The sequence below is a fragment of the Larimichthys crocea genome, chromosome XXI, assembly GCF_000972845.2.
Source record: "Larimichthys crocea isolate SSNF chromosome XXI, L_crocea_2.0, whole genome shotgun sequence".
Taxonomy (NCBI): Eukaryota; Metazoa; Chordata; class Actinopteri; family Sciaenidae; genus Larimichthys; species Larimichthys crocea.
The window spans coordinates 15,952,661-15,973,817 of record NC_040031.1 but is presented as its reverse complement, the minus strand read 5'-3'; the positions used below and the strand labels follow the sequence as shown (position 1 = coordinate 15,973,817).

The 21,157-nt window shown below is 44.3% G+C and overlaps 1 protein-coding gene across 1 annotated transcript; it reads left to right on the top strand.

Moving 5' to 3' along the window:
• The first annotated feature begins 491 nt into the window (after window positions 1–491).
• Window positions 492–20,609, top strand: smad6b (SMAD family member 6b). Its single transcript, XM_010735123.3, has 4 exons — window positions 492–2,043; window positions 5,066–5,122; window positions 5,820–5,897; window positions 19,704–20,609. Exons 1-4 carry the CDS (start codon window positions 1,245–1,247, stop codon window positions 20,243–20,245), a joined length of 1,476 nt encoding a protein of 491 aa, XP_010733425.1. The 5' UTR covers window positions 492–1,244; the 3' UTR covers window positions 20,246–20,609.
• Window positions 20,610–21,157: the final 548 nt, after the last annotated feature.

Below are 21,157 nucleotides of genomic sequence, written 5' to 3'. Positions count from 1 at the left end.
TTTGTGACCTTATCATGCAATTTCCAATTAATGTCTGTCTCTCAGCGTCTCCATAACAGAATAAAATGAACTCTGAGTTTTTTCTACAGAAGAAATAATAAAATAAAAAACACACACACACACACAAACACTGCATGAAAGTTCCCCGGTCGCTGTTTTTTCTCCTTTTTTTCTGCTCTTAACAATCACATCCTACCGGCAGCGTACATGTAAATAAGTTTGAGTAACTTTAACTTAAAAATTAGAGGTGGGTGTTTCGCCTTTAAGAGTTAAGAAACTTGAAACCTTGTTTGCGCACAATCAGTGCGGCTCAGAGCCGCCAAAGTGTCTAGACTAGCACATGATGGTAGTCAGCCAATGGCTCCACCGCTCTCCTCGGGGGCCCCGTGTGTGTGTGTGTGTGTATGTATGTGTGTGTGTGTGAGTGTGAGTGTGTGTGTGTGTGTGTGTGTGTGTGAGGAAGAGAGGAGGGGAGGGGGGGTGAGAGAAAAAAGAGAGAGAAACGGAGAAAGAAAGGGATCTGGGGCTGCAGTTTGGTTTAGATCTGAGTAAGAGAAGCAGGAGCGCGTTAACGCAGCCCCGGATTGATCCTCATGTAATTTCAGCTCGCGTGGATATTTTGTTGGGATTGTAAAAGAGAAAAAGAAGAAGAAGTGCATGACATCTCAAGAAGACGACAAGGATCCTGACTTCTAGTGCATTTTCTTGGGATTAAATCGCCTCGAAAGTACCTCATGCTCTACGTGCCGGTGTAGAAAGTAGATTTGAGGTTGTTAAAAGTCCGAAACTGTTCAGTTGCTCTGCGAGTTGCCGTCTTGGGTTTAAAAGGCTGCTGGCTTTGGATTATGTTACCAAGTATATTATGTTATGTTAGTATGTATTCTACTTTTTTTATTAGCTCGTAACAAACATATAAACAGCAGATTCCGCAGCGATCCTGGATAATAAGACACTTCATTATTATTTACAGTATAATCGGCTTAATGAATGCATTTTGATCGGAATGCTGCAGTGCATTTATTGCGCGATTTTGTTGTTGTAGATGCAACAAAAATCGCCTTTACTCTAATGTTGCGGTTTTGCCTCCAATGCTCGTCAGTTGGCTGTGCATGCATTGCACGGCATTTCACAGACATTAATGTTTTGCAACGACCGGAGAAGTATCTGTAATATTCGGATATCCGTACAAGAATAATAATAATAATAATAAAAAAAAACCCACATATAGATTTTCAAGTTGTCGTATGTTCAGGACGAAACGCTCAGGTCTTGTGCGGCGACTCTGGAGAAGCCGTTTGATCCCAGATACAGAAGGGGAAGATGGAAATGGCAAAACTAGTGAGGGCTGTAGGGACGATCTGTTCGGAAACAACCCAGAGAAAATTCCCAAAACGGAGCTCAGACCGATGACCCCTAGCGGGTCTCTTGTAGGGGACATAGGGGGTGTGTGCACCCGGAGCCCCGTGGAGAGCAGCGGCTTGGGGGTCACGTCGGACCAAGATGGGGGTGCGGTGTGCGTCCAGGAGCAGGGGAGCCCCCGCTCTATACAGGACAGAGAATGCAGGACAGTGACGTGCTGCTTATTTAAAGACCGGGACCACTCCGAGCTTAGGGGTCCAGAGACGGCTCAGGGTACCAGGGATCCAGGGTCGTGTCACTTCGTGCTGAGGAACCTTGGGCCGCGGGATAGCGGCTCTCCTGAGGCGCAGGAGGCGATGCCACGCACGGTGTTGGAGCAAGAACTGAAAACGGCCACATACTCTCTTTTGAAAAGGCTAAAGGAAAAGGCGCTGGATACCTTATTAGAGGCAGTGGAGTCCAGAGGAGGGATGCCGAGCGACTGTGTTATGATTTCCCGGACAGAGCTGAGGTTGGGCGGCCATGTGGCATCCCCACAGCTGCTTGTGTGTAAACTGTACCGCTGGTCCGACCTCCAGCACCCTGCCCAGCTCAAACCGCTCTGTGAGTGTAAGAGCTTTGGGGAACTGGACAGTCCAACAGTATGCTGCAACCCCTATCACTACAGCCGGCTCTGTGGGCCAGGTAAGGGCATCTGCCAAGGCACAGAAAAGATCTGTATGTACTGTACAGGCCTGGTTAAAGTCACCAAGTTAGATAAGACATAAGATGTTTGTTTTCCAGCATAGGGTTCCTCTTACTTTCTTGCCTTGAACCACATTTTTTAGCTTACCTTCTTAACATGCCCATTTTCTATAGACCTACAAGGCAATCCTACAGATACACCTGACATTTCAAATTTCACCACATGATTTAAAAGACTGAGACGTGTCCTATTGATAGTTGCATGGCAGAAAATAACTTTTCAGGGTTGTAAAAGGACCTTGTTCAGAAAATCTTTCCCTATCACCCTGTTTTATTTGTCTGGTATTGTTTGGCTTACTACTTCCAGAGAGATCAAGAAACACTGGCCGTTTGATTAAATAGTTAATGATTACTGAAGTCATGCTCATGACAAGGTGAACAATAATAAAATCACTCTGAGAAGAGGACATGAGCTGAGGTAGATCTGACGAAACATAAGTGTGAACTAGTCTGTTTTTTGACAGTTTGGGCATATTGAGAGTCACTTTAATATGTTTGTCACTTTTGAAGATTTTAGTTGCCTGAAAGTTGTATTTTGATTGGTTAAAGCTACAAAAGAGCATCGCTTACACTGGCCTACAAAGTCTGGGCCTTTCAGTAAGTGTTTGTTTGGACTGCTGCTGTTCTCACAGCTCCTTTAGGTTTAAGTCTTTCATGAATTCCCTAATTACACACCAAACACAACATCTAATGTGTCTGTTCCTTCAGTGTTAATGTCAATAAAAAGCTATGTTCAGTTCTTACCTCTGTTTCTTGCAGGGTCATTGCCAGGTAGGCCAAATACATCAACAGTGTATGATTGTATACACTCACTCAGAGGTTTGAACCTGGTGCTATAGGTCAGTTTAGTTGGTGTTGTGGTAGAGGATTGAGCTTTATTTTCAAAATCAATGAGATATCTATGGCAGAACCTCCCGGACCTGTATTAAACAGATTAAATCGTGGCAGGGGACAGGCCTGTGATTTGGCAAACCTTAAACGTTGGGCCACTCGACCCCGCTGACCCGATGACAAGGCGTGGTATCATGTGTAAAGATGCGAGCGGCAGTATTTCTGTCTTCTCACTGGCACTGAAGGTGGATTTTCCATAACATCCATGTTTACTAGAGCCAGCTGGCTGTGGCAAGCATTTAAAAGTCATAAGTCTAACAATATCAGAATTCATGGCGTGCAAATGTGGGAAACTGATGTTGATTTGCATCTCACGCCCACTATGCTGTCCTATTCGATAAGACCTGATACATGCAACTGCATGTTTACTGGTAAATGTTTACTGTGTTCATTTGTTGGACCGTGTTAGAGAGAGAGAGTTGGAAATTTGCTCTCCCTGCTGAAGTGGATGTCAGGCTATTCGTCGAACTTTTTTCCCCTATAACTAACAAGATAAATTGTAAGAAGAGGGAGAGGGGCACATACCCCATATTGGGACTAAGGCTCGTAGTAGACATAGCTCACATGCGCTCATGCGTGGCCCGATAGAGCTGGTATTTCTTTCATGCTATTCAAGAAGGGGGGGGGGCACTTTGATTCAAGACCTTAATCACTGCTTTTTACATTGTTTGCAAATGGGGAAGTAAGAAATAGAGAATCATATGAGAACAACATTCAATACATGAAATAGATTTTAATTAAACAAACATTTTAATCCTTTAAAACACAACTCAAAACATGCCTTAAAACAGTTGTGTTAAAACATGTTTCAACCACAGTTCAATCTATCTAGAATTATTGGAAATAAACTGGTTTTGGATTTGTGTGAGAGTTTTTAAAGAACACATCAGTATATAATGTGTGGCAGAGAGCTTAGATTGAAGTGGACAAAAACTTTTTCCTTTTATTTTACTAGGCATTATACTTTTCGAATGAGATCAGTTTCAAGTTGCGCTTTAAAAGCCCTTTTGTCCTAAGGAGGTCCCCTCATGCTATTTAGGTGAAGGAGTGGTGATAATATACAGTTTGCATACTACTGGCGCCAGACTGACTAGCTGTGTATCTGAGTGACTGAGTTCAGATCCCAGCAATTACTGCCGCCACTCTTAAAGGACCCGCTGCTATTATGCTTTTCTCCTTCCCCTTTTCCCTGTAGGCGAGGTCACAGTGTGCTCACAAAGTTTTCTTTCCTTTGTGCTTTTCCTTCTTGTGCAAGTTATTTCTCCACTTTTTATTGTATAAAATCAAGGTCTCTGGATAAAGCAAAGTTAAGAAGCACAGATTTACTCTGATTTATTAAACTACCAATCAAAAGAAAGTTATGGTCTCTGTGGTTGCTGTAACAACTGTTTCTGTAAAATAACACAACATTTAATAACAGAAGCAAACATGCAGTTTTCTGTCGGCTTTATTAGCTTTTTAATTAGCTTTTGAACTAAAAGATTAAATTGTGCAGCGCAGGCACAAAGCCGTGAGAGTTTACATGTTGTCTGGTGCCTACCAAACTGGTAGTATTCCAACAGTTGATTTATATGTTGAAGCTTTTATGATGGCTTGTGTTGGCGCGTTTCTTTTGCTTTTATTAAAAGACTCGTGACTCAATCTTAATGCCAAATATGATGTTGTAAACAATGTTTGGTTACTCTTGAGTTTCTATGGAACATTAAAAAGAAGGAGAGCTTTAGATGCGCAAAGAGTGCAGACTATAGGAGTGCTACAAGGTGATTTCAGTCTCTTTACACCACAGGCTTTTATTTTGTTAATGCAGTTATTTTCATATAGTATATTAGTCAATGTATCTAAACATTGCTTCATAAATGTCAGAGAGATTATGTTAGACCCCAAAAAACATTGTTATGTTTGGTGACTTCATAGCAGTAACAGAGTTTTAACTTTCTTTCTTTCTTTCTTTCTTTCTTTCTTTCTTTCTTTCTTTCTTTCTGTCTTCTTCTTTCTTTCTTTCTTTCTTTCTTTCTTTCTTTCTTTCTTTCTTTCTTCATCAGGTTATTGACATTACTGTTTTGTGTTACAGAGTCACCCCCACCTCCTTATTCGAGGCTTTCCCCTAATGAAGAACACAAGCCACTGGGTAAGTGACATGAACACTGTGGCACCTGAACCATGCTTTGTACCTATTGGTGCCTATCTGAATTCTGATATATAATATTTGACCCCCTGTTTTAGTGACTTATAACCAGATTCATGTAAAACCAGAAGCACTAGGTTTCTTATCTTTTTTATATTTATAAAATATAAAATATATATTGATATTGCATGTAATTGGATGTTTAGAGGCTGTAAATTGCAAAGGGCATGGTCTGTCTTTTGTTTATGCTCTGGTTTCACTGGAAGAAACAGGAATACAGCAATGTGGAGAATTTTAATGGCTGTAATTGGGCACAGTTACTGGCAAACTATATGATAGCTTTGAGATGAGACCTAGGCCAGCATGTGGCATAATGTCAGCGTGCCAACCAGACAGAGCCAGTGTGGGTAACATGGTGTGGGTAGTATGTACTGTGGGCTGCTGGGACTCTGGAGCCTGGCTGCTAGCTGGGGCTGCAAGCCTGAGTACAGCTGAGGTTTCTGGCGGCATTTAAGAGATGTCATCAGGTAAAGCCTGTTAGTAGAGTTGCCAGGTTATCCACAATGGGATGAAGCACAACATGGTGTTAATTGTTTTGAATTTGATACGAAATATGAATCATTTTCTCGGGTTGATGAATAGTAAAAGAAGCTGTTGTCACAGTCGACTGAAGTGCTAATTTCTGTTTTATTCCCCACAGATCTGTCAGACTCCACATTGTCTTACACTGAAACTGAGGCAGCCAGCTCACTAAACATCACACCAGGGGAATTCTCAGGTGGGTGTGCCCCTTCAAATGTCTGTCAGTCTTCAAATAACGAGTTTATATCTGAAATGATTTTATCATCCTAAACCTTAAAGGAAGATCTCAGTTTCTCAGAGCACTTTAATATTCATTTGTTTTTCTGTTGCACTGTATATGTTGTAAGAGTCGGGGGCATTTATGATTTTTGTTGACGCAGTTAACACACTGTGTAGTTTTGGATGATCAAATGCTCGCTGCAGCAGAAGTGTGGTTTGAGTATGGGTTCTAATCATTTAAAAACACATATCAGACACTCAGTATCAACTTAAATCCTTTTCTGACTTGGTTACATTCATGAGCAGCTGTTTGAAGTAGTCGTGCTTATACAGTGACTGTATTACTATAGAAACATAACATGAAAAAGGGCTTCCACTTAATGCGTCATGTGCAAATATTACATAGAAGACTGTTTGATTTAAGTTCATAATCTTGATGATGGATGTATCCACGTGGTAAAGATCACTTATACATGGCTTAAAGGCTTCTGCTTCTTCCCTGAAGTTTGCTTAAAATTGATATTTTTAATAATAAAGCACACGAGGCAGATCGTCTTGTTGTTAGTTTGCTGGATTTCTGATGGGCTTGAATGCTGTTGTCTGCCCATTGTTGCCTTTGTCCTTGTTTAAATAGTTGCATGTTTGTGCATGTGGCTTTAAATCAGAACAATGCAATCTATGAATCGCCATATTATCATGGAAATAAATCACAGAGCTTTCACGGCTCTGTTCAGTATTCTGCACTGTCCTGATTTTCTGGTTTTGAAATGGTTAAATTAAGTCGAGGGGGGGGGCAGGGAGGTATAATTCTTTCAGAGTGTACTTTACCAACAGTTCAGTGCTCTGCTCTGCATAGCTATTGAGTGTATCTGGATGAATACGCAAACTTATGAAGGTAATTTCATTTTGATGTTGCACTTTATTCCGTCTCATTAAGGGCCATTATGAACAGTCCGAGCTTTAAAGATAAAGGTTTCATTGTGAGCGATGCAGAGGTTCAGCGGGGCGTGTGCGTTGGCCACAGTGCCGGCCTCCCCTCCTCTGTTTTTCTTTCAGAAATATTTGAGTGGGATCAAACTGTAATAAGATCCAAGCTCGCTCAGAAACACACACAAGCACACATAGTTGTGCATATGCATGTGCACAGACACTCACACGAACAACTCTATCTAGCCTGGCTGTAAGTGGGCTGCAGGGAGGGGTGGGTTCAGGGAAATGGAGTTGCTCCTGTGAATGGGGCCACACCAAAGGAAGCAAGTAGAAACAGTCCTGTCCTCTGATTTGAAATGAAACACTCCTTTCTCATGGCATAGAGTAAGCATGCCTCCCCCCTTCATACTAGAGCCACAGCCAGCGTGCACAGTATCATGTGGACGGGGGAGTCAGGGCCCTCATTTTGGGGCTTGCAGGGAACAGCATTTCCTGTTAAAGAGTCTGCCATGGCTCAGAGGCCTGGAGACTGAGCAGTTGACATGGCTACCTGGCAGTGAAGTATTCAGTCAGCAAGGGCCCCCTCCTCCCTAGTACACATGCTGTCACCACCTCAGCATGGCCCGGCGACACTCCCTGAGTCAACAAATGAGGGGCTTGTCAGAGCGCGCACCACAATTCCTCAGAGACTGTGGTGAGGAGGGAGGATCTAGACATGCTAGGCTTTGGTTTCTTCCAACTGTGTTGCTGCTTGTACAGGCCGGGCCAGATCACTCTGCATTGGCTGTGTCACACTCAGCTACTTGGACTCGAGAAAGAGAATGACCAGTACTCTACAGGGTGGTAGTTTTCCGTGCTGTGAGCTAATTTGTGTTGCCAGTTTGTCTCTGATCATGTTGCATTTGGAATGTATGATGGTTCTTTGGTTTTAGATACAACATTGCGTCCATGTTTGGTGAAACAGACCATTAGCATCTTGTCAATGATACAGTCTTTGCCCTAGATAGTCAGAGCTTATTCCATCATAAGACCAAGCGCCTCAAGGCCTCCTACTTAGTTTTGCTTTAACATACAGGCCTGTAATCCATATTATCAAGTTATCCTGTGTTGAACACGTTGCTGACCTGAGGATGACTTTGCCTGTGAATCCCCCTGCAGCTCGGGTAGAGAGAGTGTCTGCGTGTAACCGGAGTTGTATGGGATCCAGACTCCACCCCTCATGCAGGAACAAGTAAACCTCTTAAAAGCAAGTCTGGGGGGCACTGAGTGGATGGGTGGGGTGTAGTCAAGTAATCAACTAGAGTTTGCAGCCCAGGGCTACAGAAATACCCACTGAGCATTCTTCTGCATCACACAATGGCGGAGAAACAGATCGGAACTGGTTGGTTTGGTAGATAAGCTTGTCGTCCCACATCGACCACTTCAGAATATATTCAGAGAATGTGAAAAGTAGTCTGCTTCTGCTTTAGATTATTTATTGCCATATTAATATGGGACATGTCTTTAAACCAATACACTCTGTGTTGTTAAGTTAATGTTAGACTTACATTTAAGTGCACATACTTTTCTCTCCACCCTCTTGCTGTTGTTAAACATGCTAAAATATTCTTACTCATGCATTCTTAAAAAGCTTCCCCGTGTGCACGTTCTTGTATTAATATCTTAGGGTGATACTTATAGCTTCAGTTACTTGGACATTTAGACCATTCACAGCATTTTAGACAATTCACAGCATTTTCTTTATACATAGCTGTGTCACATTGGCTGTGTGATGTCTTTATATCATGAGCAGACCCAGCTTTCCAGTCATAGTATACCTTAGTACTGTGAGTGTGAGGGAATGTGCCTTTGCTGGTGTTACCCTCCCAGTCTGTCCGCACACCTGTTTCCTCACTCCCTGGGCCCCGTCGTGTGGACATTAGAGTGAAGCCCTTTGAAGCAGGTCTCATTGCTTCCTGTATGACTGTCTGAGGGGGTGTTTTCCCCCCTACACATCGACTTTATTATGTCAGTCACATTGTCTATTATGTCACTCACATTGTCTCTGACATTGGGGGCTCTTTATGTTTCGTCACTTCTTCATTATAATGCTGCTCTGGCCAGCTCCTCACATCGAGGAGGCATGCCAAGATGTTTTTGCGCTGCTACTTTAAGTACCTTAAGGATTTCAGTCAGTACTGTGTCACTGTGTGTGGTGATACTAACAATATTTATGTACAATGAATGATGCAGGCCTCCCCCCCTGAGCCTGATTTAGACTGTTGTAAGATTATGGCTCCAGTCTGCCTACATTCTTCAGTCATCAGAGGTTGTGTCCTCAATCAGCCCAGTGGAATTTGTCAGCATAACACTGTGTGTACACGCTCATGCTGGTGTGAGTTGAGATCACCCATGTGAATGGAGGGGCTCCCTCATATTTGCTGGGTCAGGTGACCAGAGGACATGCAGAGTGACCTGAGCCACTATCTGTTTTTTTTTTTATTATTATTTTCCTCTTTTTCTTCCCCTTCCTGAGAGTGTAGGAAAGTTGGACTGGAGGAGCGGAAAGATTGAAAGTTGTTAGACATGGATTACACAGAGTGCTGTTGCACTTCCTGAAGGGAAGAGGGCATCAGCAGGTAGTCAGGGTTCCCACATGGTAATCATACAGCGCTCTGCTCCGTCTGCCTGCATGTCTCTGGAGGAAAGGCCAGCGCTGTCTCTTTGGATGTCTCGTCTGCAGACAGGCACTGTGTCAGGTCCACTTTGGTATTGACTGTTTCTTCCAGGCAGAACAAGGCAGTTAATAGATAGATGGGAAGGACCTCATGTGAGGCACACAACGGATTGCAAAAGGAAATTATAGTTTGCAGCACACAGGTGTTGGGACAAGGGATGCTGATTTCACTATTAATAGCAGTTTAAAGCATCATGGTTATGTAACCGTAAAGTCTCAGCTACACAGTGTTTCTGCCACAATCAATGAAGTAGCAGTGAGTCTTCTAAACTTAAAGGAAATGCTCATGTGACTGTATACATCCATAGTGTTGTGAAATGTGAAATAAATAGTGCGTTATGATCGTGAAACTGGGGATTTTTTCCACGAGACTATCATCCAAATCTATAATCATCGCCGCCTTAGCTGGAACCATGAAGAAGCGCATCTGTAAAGCTTTTGTTTTTCTTCCTCAGTATCCTCATATAAGTCTAGATGCATACTGATATACATTCACATGCAAGAGCAAAGCAAATTAAATTGTGCAGTCAATACTAATCAGAGCTCGCCTGTCTGTGTCAGAAAGAGGCCAGCACTAAGCATCAAACCATTCCCTCTGTCTGTGTTAGAGACAGTGGAAATGCATGGAATAATTAGACAGTCTAATCAAGGCATGTGATGCTTCCCTTGATTAAAGTAGATTAGACTGACTGGACCCATACTTGTTGATCTGTCTTTGAAGGCATGTGATTCCACTTCTGCTAGGAACTAATTAAATAGCATAACTACTGTACACATCTGAAAAGATTTGAGATAGATTGCACCTCTAATTTGCTCTGAACTGTCTTGTTCTGTTTTTTCCATATTAGATCATCTATTCAGTTCATTGCAGTGGCCTTGGTATTTTATAGATGGCTCTTTAAAGTTGTGCTCTGTTTTTTTTCTTTGGTCGTGTTGAGTGACATAACGTAGGTGACATCATTTACTGCACACCCAAATCCACGGCCAAATAGCTCTGGAACCATCATATTCAATTTAATACAGATAAATGTCATCCTGCCCCTGGATTACTTTATGATGTACTGTGTTGACTGTATTTATTTCTGGCTGTGGAGACATCTAACTGTCTTGATGTAGCAACAATGCACTGACTCTGCAGTGCTCAGACAGAGGTATGGTCTGATGGAGTGACGACTGCATCAGCATGTTAGCGATGTCCCCCTCCCCACCTCGAGGCATGATCCCCCCCTGCTCCGTCCCACAGACCCCAGAGTGATGCAGCCCGGGCTCGTCTCCCCCTGCAGCCTGGCACATGGCCTCAGGTTTCCACCGCAGCCCTGAGCCTTCCCAGCGCCTGGCCGCCCACACTCCCTCAGGAGCCCCAATGCTCCAGGATACGGGATGTGGAAATAATGTGACTCGAGTGCTTCCACCCTGCCTCCCGAAATCAGGTTTTGCGGATTGTTTATTTGAGGGGAAGGAGGCCTCAGACAAACATCCTGTTTTAAAAAGCTGCCTGGGTTTTGTAGCAGTGCAGGGCGGTGAATTGCCCCTTTGACAGTGGGGGGAGACTGAGGAATGTTGAAGAGAAGGCCAGCATCTCGGGGGACGTGAGGGGGCTCTCCTCATCCGTTTGTCATGTCCAGTTTGCAGAGTCCATTTTAAGCTGGGGGCGGAGGGTTGTAGCTATACATCCTGGAGTGTCTTGTGCTCTATTCTCTCTGTAGTGGTGTAGGGCCTGTACCCACAGTCCTCGTCTCAAGTATCCGTTCCTGTCCTGGGAGGCTGGCTTCCGTTTCCCCTTACGTAACACACATACACATAGAAAAAGAGCCATTGATAAGAGCGATAAGGCCATTTTTCATTTTCCCTTTCTCAGCATTGTTCGACTTTGGTGCGCCAGAAATGCACTTTCAACTTTTTATCCCAGGGGTTATGACATCGAGGATCCTCAGTAGAGTGCTCTGCAGTGTACATGACCTACTGGCTCATTAATATAATGTTATGCTTAGAAAGGTTGCATGTATTTGTATGTGTGGGAGTGTTTGTGATATGATTGCTGTGTAGTTTTTTTCCCATCTGTCAAATTGCAGTGAGGTCTTCTGGCCATTAGATTAGTGTCTTTTCCTTTTTTGTTTTCCAGTTCAGAGTTTTGTTAAGACTTTTAAGAAGTGAGCCAAGTCGAGATTGACAGCTTTGACAACAAGCCTTGTAGTGGAGAAATCTCATATTGCCACATAGACGGAGAAAAATGTTGTGTTGTGTTTATTTTACAGTGAATTTGCTCTTAGAGTTGGTTTTCAGTCAAAACTGGCAACACAGGCCTTAGACGTGGTGAGGTAATGTGACCTCTACGTGCAGAGTGAAAGCCGTGCTAATCTAAAGCAGTCCTTAGAGAGGCCTGAAACCCCTTACATGTCAACAGAAACCAGCCTGCTGAGGTTAGTATTTATCTGTCTCTGCTTGGCAAGCCAGTGTGGTGCCAGTGCTGTTGGGTGTTTGACTAACTTCTAAAGGGCTTACAGATAAAGATAAATCTATAGCCTCATACATGAGTCTAAGCTCACAGTGCTGTGCTTGTCATTTGAATTTACAGAGCGTACTGTGCTCAGTCAGGATAAAGTGGACCGTGTTTCATTTTAAGGCTTACCACACAGATAGAAAGTCCGTAGAAATAACAGGAGGTGTACCCAGGCTATAATTTTTGCCCCATATTCTACCTTAGCAAACAAAGTAAGTGAGCTAATCTTGTCGTGTGCTCAGGGAGGGCTGCTGTTACCATCTTCTCTTCCTTCACACCGCAGCGCAGCACCAGCCTCCACCAATAGCTCCATTCATTCAGCTCAGGGCACAGGGTTACAGCAACAAATAAAGAGTGTGCAATGCCATTAAAAATGTAAGGAATGTCCAACTGTTAGTTTAGTGTTTTAGTGTGCCTCCTCTCAAGGCTGAGAGGGGGAACAATACTCCATTTGAGCTGGCCACTGTAAATGTGCTAGCCTTGCAATGCCTGGCAAGCAGTAGTGAAGGAGGTGCCAGTTGTGGATGCTGTTTTTATTTTTCTGACCATTTTGCCCACAATTATAAATCCAGACACTGGCCTTGGCCAGCTATGATTTAGGCCTGTGGTCTGATTGCTGGCGAAAATAGATTTAAGTTTTTTCTTTTTCCCCTTCCTCCCCCGAGGAGCATTGACAGTTGTGCCTGAACCTATGGCTGTCAGTTTTTTTAAAACTCAGAATAGCAACGCATTCTTTGAGCCTCCAGAAAGCTGTGTGTGGATTAACTGTTGGGGCCGACGTCTCTACACAAGCCTTTTACAGCCAGAGGGAAAGGATAGGAGCTCATTGTTGATGGGTGAAGAGTAAAATCCCAGTGTATCAAGGCCATTACTTCATGTATACACAGTAAGACAGGGACTGGATCTTTTCTTTTTTCTCTCTACCTCTTACCTTATCTTGAACTCGATCTACTGGAGCTATATCTTCATTCCTCTCCCTTGTCCTAACATGGAGCCAGGTGTCATAGACATAATTTCGAGCCTTTGATCTTGTTCCCGAAAAGATGACGCTTTTTTGAATCCGAACAGAAAACCTGTATTTTGAGTGATGGTCCATCCAGCAAAACACCCATGATAACATATTGTTTACAATGGCTTAGCAAGGTATTTTAATTCCTGAGCATGTACAGTTATGTATGTCCTCGGGTTCTGCACAAAGCACTACTTGACGAGGCAAATTGTACGCCGGGATCAAGTTTTTGCAAGCAGTAGTTATTACAGGTCATAAACATGCTTATGTGAAAACGCTCATTGATTATGTTCCGCAGGGGAAATTCTATTTACTTTTGCGATGCTTGTTTCACTTATCTTTTATTTGTGTGCGTTTCTGAAGGCTTGGCCGTGTGTCTCAGTACGTGCAGTCAGGCTGTCGCATTTCAGGGTACGGTTTAGATTAGAGGTCTGGCTGTAGCTTCCCCCTCTTCCCCTCTCTGTGACTGCCAGCACATAATTTACTTAATGAAATCCTGCCATCCCCTTTAGCTTCGAGATTTTTTGCAGATGTTGACAGGGAAGGACTTTGTGAATTATTGGAAATGTTCACTCCTGCATTTTTAATGAATGTCTTGCTTGTTGTGAACGGGCTGACTTGTCGGAGATGGGGGAAACAGTTGTCTTTGTTTGGGGAGCTGGTGTCTGGATGCCCGCGGTGGAGCAGTGTGGGTTACAGCCCAGCAAGTGTTGTGATTGAAACAGAAACTCCGGTGCCACATTATCCTGACAGAACACATTCTCCTCACAGACTCTGATCCACTGGGTCGATCAATAGGAAACCATTGTTTGAACGGCAACTCTGTCCATCATAGCTGGTCCACCTCCCAGCCCAGTGGAAACCAAATACCTACCTTTCGCCTTAAATTAGTCAGACTAATATAAGTCGTAATAATAGAGTTCCTTGTTATTGTTCATTTGACACCAAGCTCCAACATAGCTTGAGCATATAGGCCAGCTGAAGTTGGTTTCCTCCCTCGGTGTAGGGTCTTGCTTTTGGACTTGGAAGAAAAGTATGAATTAAATCAAAGAATAGTTTAAAATGTGTGTGCAAAAGTTTCAGACCACACAGCCAACACTTTCTCTCTCACGTGACAGGTTATTTGGTGAGAATGTTCCACCGGTCTTAAAGAACAAGAAAGAAACCTTCTTGCTGCGCCCCCCACCCCCAGTCCTAACCAGAGTAGGAAGTTAGGAGGCACAGTGAGGGGAGGAAGGGGGGAGTTCAGGAATGCGCAGGGTCTCCTCTACTCAAACGCTCCAGCCTTCTTGGCTCGTACCTCCCTCGCACACTCACAAACAAACACACTCACACTCACACACACTCACACTCACTCACACGCACACACACACACAAACGGATAGGTTGTATGAGAAGGTGAAAGGGCACAGCCACCCAGCTGGATGTTCACTGAGTGTTTTGCTTTCTTTGCTCTCTCAGACTTCACTGGCCTTTAACGTTGCCTGCAGATATGACATTTACAAACATCCCCCCGCAGTTTTCATGGAGCTTTTATGTGCCCTGATGGACTCTTGTAGGCCTCACTTGCATCCCCAACCATCACTCGCACTCTCATGTCTGTGACACATTGCAGAGTTTCTTAGAGGAAACGCTGAGGAAATGAACAGCACAAAGAGCCGTCTCCACTCAAACCAGTGGTCTCTTACTCACGCGCCCAGACGGCTCCTCTATATTAGCCTCCTTAGCTTCCTGTTCTTTTTACACCCTCTGTTGTTTATTGATTTAATTTATGGATTCTGTTAGTTATCTGCTATCAAGGGTTCAGCACTTTTCCTCCCTCGCGGGGTCATCCCAAAACAGAAACAGAGGGAAAGTAGAGAGGAAGTGGATGACAATGTAAAGCATTCCCATTGTGACCAGCCAGGCTTGGTGACTGGATTCAGTTTCTCTGACTCCCCACAGCGTTTTTCTCCCGGCACGTAGCTCTCTCCCTCTCTTTCTATCTTTCTCTCACTATCTCTTGCTCTCGGCAGAGAAAGGCCAGACCTCAGGGAGAAAAATCCATAGACATATAAGAGCAGCTCCAGTTAGCGTGTCTGTCTGATAAAGCCGACTTTGATGGCAGCGATAGCCCAGACGCCAGCCTAAATGTGGCCTGCTCAGGGGTTATAGTCGGCCTGTAGGAACCATTGTCTACAGAATTAAAGCCATACCATACTCTGAACAGGAGGGGGAGGCTTTTGCTTTAGTTACACTTTGTTGTTGTAAAAAAAGTTAAATCTAACAAATTATAGGAGAGGGGGAGGCACACAGGAATGCACAGAAAATAATTTGTTTTAAAATTTCACACACACAACAACAATGTACACACACACACACACTCACAGTCCTCATACCCACACCACCACCGCACCACCACCAGCCCCCCAGCCTATCAGTTCATTGGTAGAGTCTAATAGCTGGAGGGGAATCTAATCCTTGGCACAGGATGAGAGACTGCTGCTCCCCCTCCTCTCCTTGCTGCTCTCCTCCCCTTCGACTGCGCTGCTTAAAGGGACTGGCAACAGTGTTTTCCTTTTTTTTTTTTTTTTTTTTTTTTTTTTTTTCTTTCCCCTCCTCAGCAAAGTTTTGGAAGAATGAGTTCATCTCTGCTCCCCGCTTTGGATTAGGAGAGATGAAGTATAATGGAGGTGGCCCTGGAGCTTGGTGGGGAGATGTTAGCACGGAGGGGAAGCTGTTGTTTGTCTGCCTGTCCCTGACACTCGGCCTCCCATTCATCTCACTCCAAGGCTACGGAGCTGTGTTTACCCCGGGGCAGCTCTTTTCTGCTTCTCCCTCTGCCCTTTTTTTTTTCTCCCCCCTCCCCTCCCTCCTTTTCATGCTGTCTTTAAAAGCATTACTGGATGATCATCAAGGATTGCATTGAAACTTTCAAGCCCCCATTTTTGTGTACTTAGTAGTAATTATCCAGACTTGCCCTCGAGTGCAAGGAACTCGCAGCAGGGCGATCTGCTTTTTTTTCCATATGTAAACCTGTGGAAAAGGCTCAGGCAAGTTGTGTTTAACATAGGCATATTTAAGGGTTGTGCTAATGGCATGTTGGTCTTCTGTTGGAAAAACCATTTAATAACTATAATCATGATCTGTGTTTGCCGTTTCTTTGGCCTGTGACAATCACAGTAGGTTATTGTATATTATCTAGCAGCGCATGCTGTCATTTAAAAGACATTTTCAATCACTAAATTTGATTTGTTAAGAAGAATCTTTGCATTACATCTGCGTGAATTGTCTGGATCCTCACACGATCTCATTTTTCATGCAGAAAGATATCCAACCAATATCTTTTATAGCTGACGATCATGTGTTACTGTTTGCTTTCTGAGTTCCAGCGAGCTGATATAAGTCCACGTTTGTTGTCAGATCTGATGTCCCGCGTTTGATACTCTGAGTATCAGTCAGGCCACAGGGAAACAGAAAAATCAACAGTTTCACATGGTTTCCATGGAGCTCACGTCTTGTTGTGGAAATCAACCTCTGCACACCAAATGCTTTCTGTTGTTGGAGTAGCGCACGTTAAATATCTCTGTTTACTGTGTGACTGTTCTGAGTAGTACGTGCAGATACAGGCGTCCGTGGCTACTTTAAATCTCTAAATGTGTGAGTGGGTTTGTTGTACTCTGAGTGTTGTAATGTTTACTTATTTCTTGACGCTTCAGGGGAAGCCAAACACAGACTATCCTTATCATATTACTATCCTCCAATATATTTCCTGTTGGGCATGGAAAACTTTGCAGACCAAACAGTTTCCACTGATCTGTGTATCTCCACTTTATTTGATACGAGCCTGGTTATGTAAGACGTTGGGGTTGATTAACTCCTTTGCGTGTTCGGATCATTGCCCCTGGCTGCAGGGACAGGAAGTGCAGCGGTCATACTGTGGCTGCATCCACTGGCTCTGAGACTGACACTAAGAGGAGAGGCTTTTGAGAATAAAATAACAATAATAACATGCGCTACTATTCTAATGGGTAAACGGAGCTGTTAAAAGGTGGCAGGGTTAAATGGATGCAGAGCACCAGTAATTGCTCCCAGCCAGTCTTGGCTCCACCCTGAGCAGACCCTCTGAAAGCCCAACATGGAGTCAAAGAGAGTTGGGTGTCTCTGCTGTGGTCAGAGGGGAGGAAGACACTACGCCCTCCCTTCAACACCTCATAACTGACTTTTAGGTTCGGTCTGAGCCACAGCTCGGCGTGTATTTGCATCAGTTTTTAGCCATACTAATAATTTAAACCTGGCGTCAAACTGAGAAACCCAAACATCGCTGAAGAGACGACGGCGCCTTAAAAAATCTAAGCGTTTGAAGAAGGGCGAGCGGAAAGGAGCTTGATCTCTGGAGTTGAGGCCATCGTTGCTGTGGTGATAGCTGTCCAAACAGCCTGCCAATTGGTGATAGATCGGCTCTGTTAAAGAGATCCTAATGAGTTCTTCTCCTTCAGAGCCCTCATCTCAGCATCCCCACCCAGCCAAAACACACAAGTTCAGGAGAAAAACACAAACACGCTGGCTGATTTTTCTTCACCACCACCCCCCCCCCACCCCCCGAAACATGTGCGCACAGGCACACGTAGACGCTTAACACAACAGAGGGACAGGAAAAGGCCTGGCTCATGGTGTGCTCATTGTCTTCCCTCAGGCTCAGGCTTAACATCTGATACATTTCTAACCTTTGTCCTGCTCATTCCTCTTCCTGGTCCTCGCAGTCTTACTGGCTACCTTAGTTCCAGGCTACGTGTGAAAACTAGACACCATTGACCAAATTGTTTTGGCTTTATTCTTTCCACCTAAAAAAGGAGTAGACGGTAGCCATTTGGCCTTTTGTGTTTGTACGCACAGTTTCAAAGTGAGTTTACCTTGATGTGTGGGCTCCATTTGATTTGAGACAATAGAGGGCCATAAACAAGTAGGGGCTGTTCTTTGTGTGGCCGAGCTGCGCTGAAGTAAAAGCTGAGCTCGGAGTGGAGGAGCTGGAGTGTGGAATTCACTAATGGCACATGCATGTTGGGGCCCCTGAAGAGAGGGGGTCATTTCAGCCATCAGTGTGTGCGCAAACACACAGAGAGCCTGTCTGCAGCTTCCCTCCACCCCCACACATCCCTACTCACTCACTCACTCACTCTTTTACCCCCCCCCCCCCCCCCCCCCCCCCCCCCCCTCCGCAACACAGAGAGCCTTGAACCAGCAGGCGTTTTGTCTGTGCAAGTCTGGTCAACGTTTTTGCTAATCTTTGTATAAACTTTACTAGTGTGGGTCACTCAGCAGAAAGGTTTAGTTGGGTGGGAGGTGAGCGAGGCATTTTGTTGCTGTGTGGATCTGCGATGCTCCACCTTAAAGGCGTTTGTTAATGGGGCGGGCGGTCATTAAGCCCTGAGAGCAGAGAGACTGAAAGGAATGGGGCCACAGGCCCAGGCTTTAAATCCTCTGTGCCAATAGACTCTCTGAAGCAAAATAATGGCATCACTCTGTGTGTGAGTTAATGGGAGCTGATAGCATGAAGGCTGGAGGGTCAGCGGGTCACGGGCTTGTGCTAAGTTGTCAGGGAGCTGAATGCCGTCCCTGGGCCCATAGCAGGGGGAAGAGCTGGGTGAAGGGGGAGGGGGACCCCCTGCCTGGACCTCTCCCGTCACCCCCACTCTGGTGGAATGTGAAGAAGATGAGGGAAGGGGAGAAAGAGGCACCCTCATTCTCCAGGAGTAATGGGTGAAGAGACGGATGTGAGATCACAGACTCACACCGTCCTCTCTCTCCTCTGCTACCACAGACTTCACGAGCGATATAAATGCATGACAACCATGAGCAGCCTGGACTGAAGCAGCCTCTGAAAGTAGTCAACAGTGCTGCGTCTGTTCAGTATGGTGAAGATAGAGGTCTACCTAGGGAGCAGTAACTCACTTTGGAGTGCTGAGGGCTGTCACTGAAAAAAGTTCACAGACTGCAGCCATGAAAACTGAATTAAGAAGCTGATTTACTGGACAGAAATGTTTAGAAATGAGATGCCAACAGAGAAAAAAGAAAAGTGTTTTTGTCTTAAGCTGTGTTTATTGAAGTGTGCACAGGCAAAACACAGATCTTTCAAAAAGGTTGTTTGTAGATTTTTAATCCGCACTACTGCAGGGACTTATTTGACAATTTTCAGTGGAAACACTGAGTGTAATCCTCAATTCATTTTAGTAAACATGATCTGTTTTGAACGTGCGTGTGTGTGCGGCAGAGACTGCCTCGATGCCGGTTGGTCAGTGTTTAATCATTATAGTGCCCTCTTGAGGCAGGGGAGGAAACTGCAGGTCTCCGGTTGGACTGACCTCACTACACTCTCCACCCCCAGGATATGTATAGTAGCTTGTGTGTGTGTGTGTGTGTGTGTGTGTGTGTGTGTGTGTGTGTTGGACGGATGTGCATGCAGTGGTATTTATACAAGGCTTAGATTTCAATACAGTGCCTCCTTCAGTATTTATAGTGTGGCCATCTGCTCTGAACAATAAAAAGAGATAGTTAATCCCTTAAAACTTAAGCTTTCCTTTTTACTGGGTCTGTTTGCTTTTGTTTATGTTTTGTTTAATGACTGTCTCTCTGTCTCCGTCTCTTCTAGATGCCAGTATGTCGCCTGATGCCCCTAAGCAGAGCCACTGGTGTAATGTGGCGTACTGGGAGCACCGCACACGCGTGGGTCGCCTCTACACAGTGTACGAGCACTCTGTCAGCATCTTCTATGATCTACCTCAGGGCACGGGCTTCTGCCTGGGCCAGCTCAACCTGGAACACCGCAGCAGCACTGTTCAGCGCACACGAGGCAAAATCGGCTACGGCATCCTCCTCAGCAAAGAGCCGGACGGCGTTTGGGCGTACAACCGCAGCGAGCACCCCATATTTGTCAACTCCCCTACTCTGGACGTGCCTAACAGCCGAACTTTGGTGGTGCGAAAGGTGATGCCAGGCTTCTCCATCAAGGTGTTTGACTATGATCGTTCGTGCCTTCTGAGGCACACCACAGAGGCTGACCTCCTGGACGGACCCTATGACCCCAACAGTGTGCGCATCAGCTTTGCTAAGGGCTGGGGCCCCTGTTACTCAAGACAATTCATCACCTCCTGCCCCTGCTGGCTGGAGATCCTCCTCAACAACCATAGATAACACAGACGGACCCCACAAACTATCCCAAATATCATCTACCTAGATTTAATATAAAGTTTTATATATTATATGAAATATATATTATACTTGTAAATACGGAGTCATTTTTACAATGTAATTATTTATGTATGGTGCAATGTGTATATGGACAAGAGGAAAAAAACGGAAAATGCACTTTGGCTTATATATATTATATAAATATAAATATATATAAAGATAAAGAATCTTTCAATACCAACTCGAGAAATTATACAGCAAAATTAGGATGAGTCTGGATTTGGTGTATAGTTTTCATATACTATTAATATCCAGACAAAAAGCTAACACCATTCACACATTGATAATAAAGTATTCGCATAATAAATCTTTGTTTGGTCTGCATCATTAGCTCTTTGTTCACAACACAGTCGATATTTCTCTCTGATTTATTTTCACGGTATCTTACCAAGGGTCTTGATATCATTAGGAGACCCTACCTGTTGTGATTTATCTAAACTGTGAACCATCACACATCTCAGTAATGAATTACACTCACGTACACTGAAATAAGCTGTATGTCCTTGTGTGGCATTTGACATTTAGTCCATGGGTCAGTTAGCCTGGGAGTAGATGATATAAAGATCAGAGTTCAACTTGTCTGCAACCGTGCCAAGTAGAAAATGATGAATGACGTATCAGAGCTGTCCTTTCGGTGTTTATTCAGAATGGTGATTGTGAAGTGTGGCATGACATCTGCACTAGTTGTGGGTGTAGAGGAGTTAATAAGACCTAAGCAGATAATTGAGGATATTTAAGTGGCTTCTGCAGTATCATGTTCATAACTAGACTTGCTAGCTCAACTGATCCACATGTCCTTGAGGTCCTAAGGAGCCCCAGTAATGAGGCCCCGTGAGGAGATGGTGCAGTGGAGGA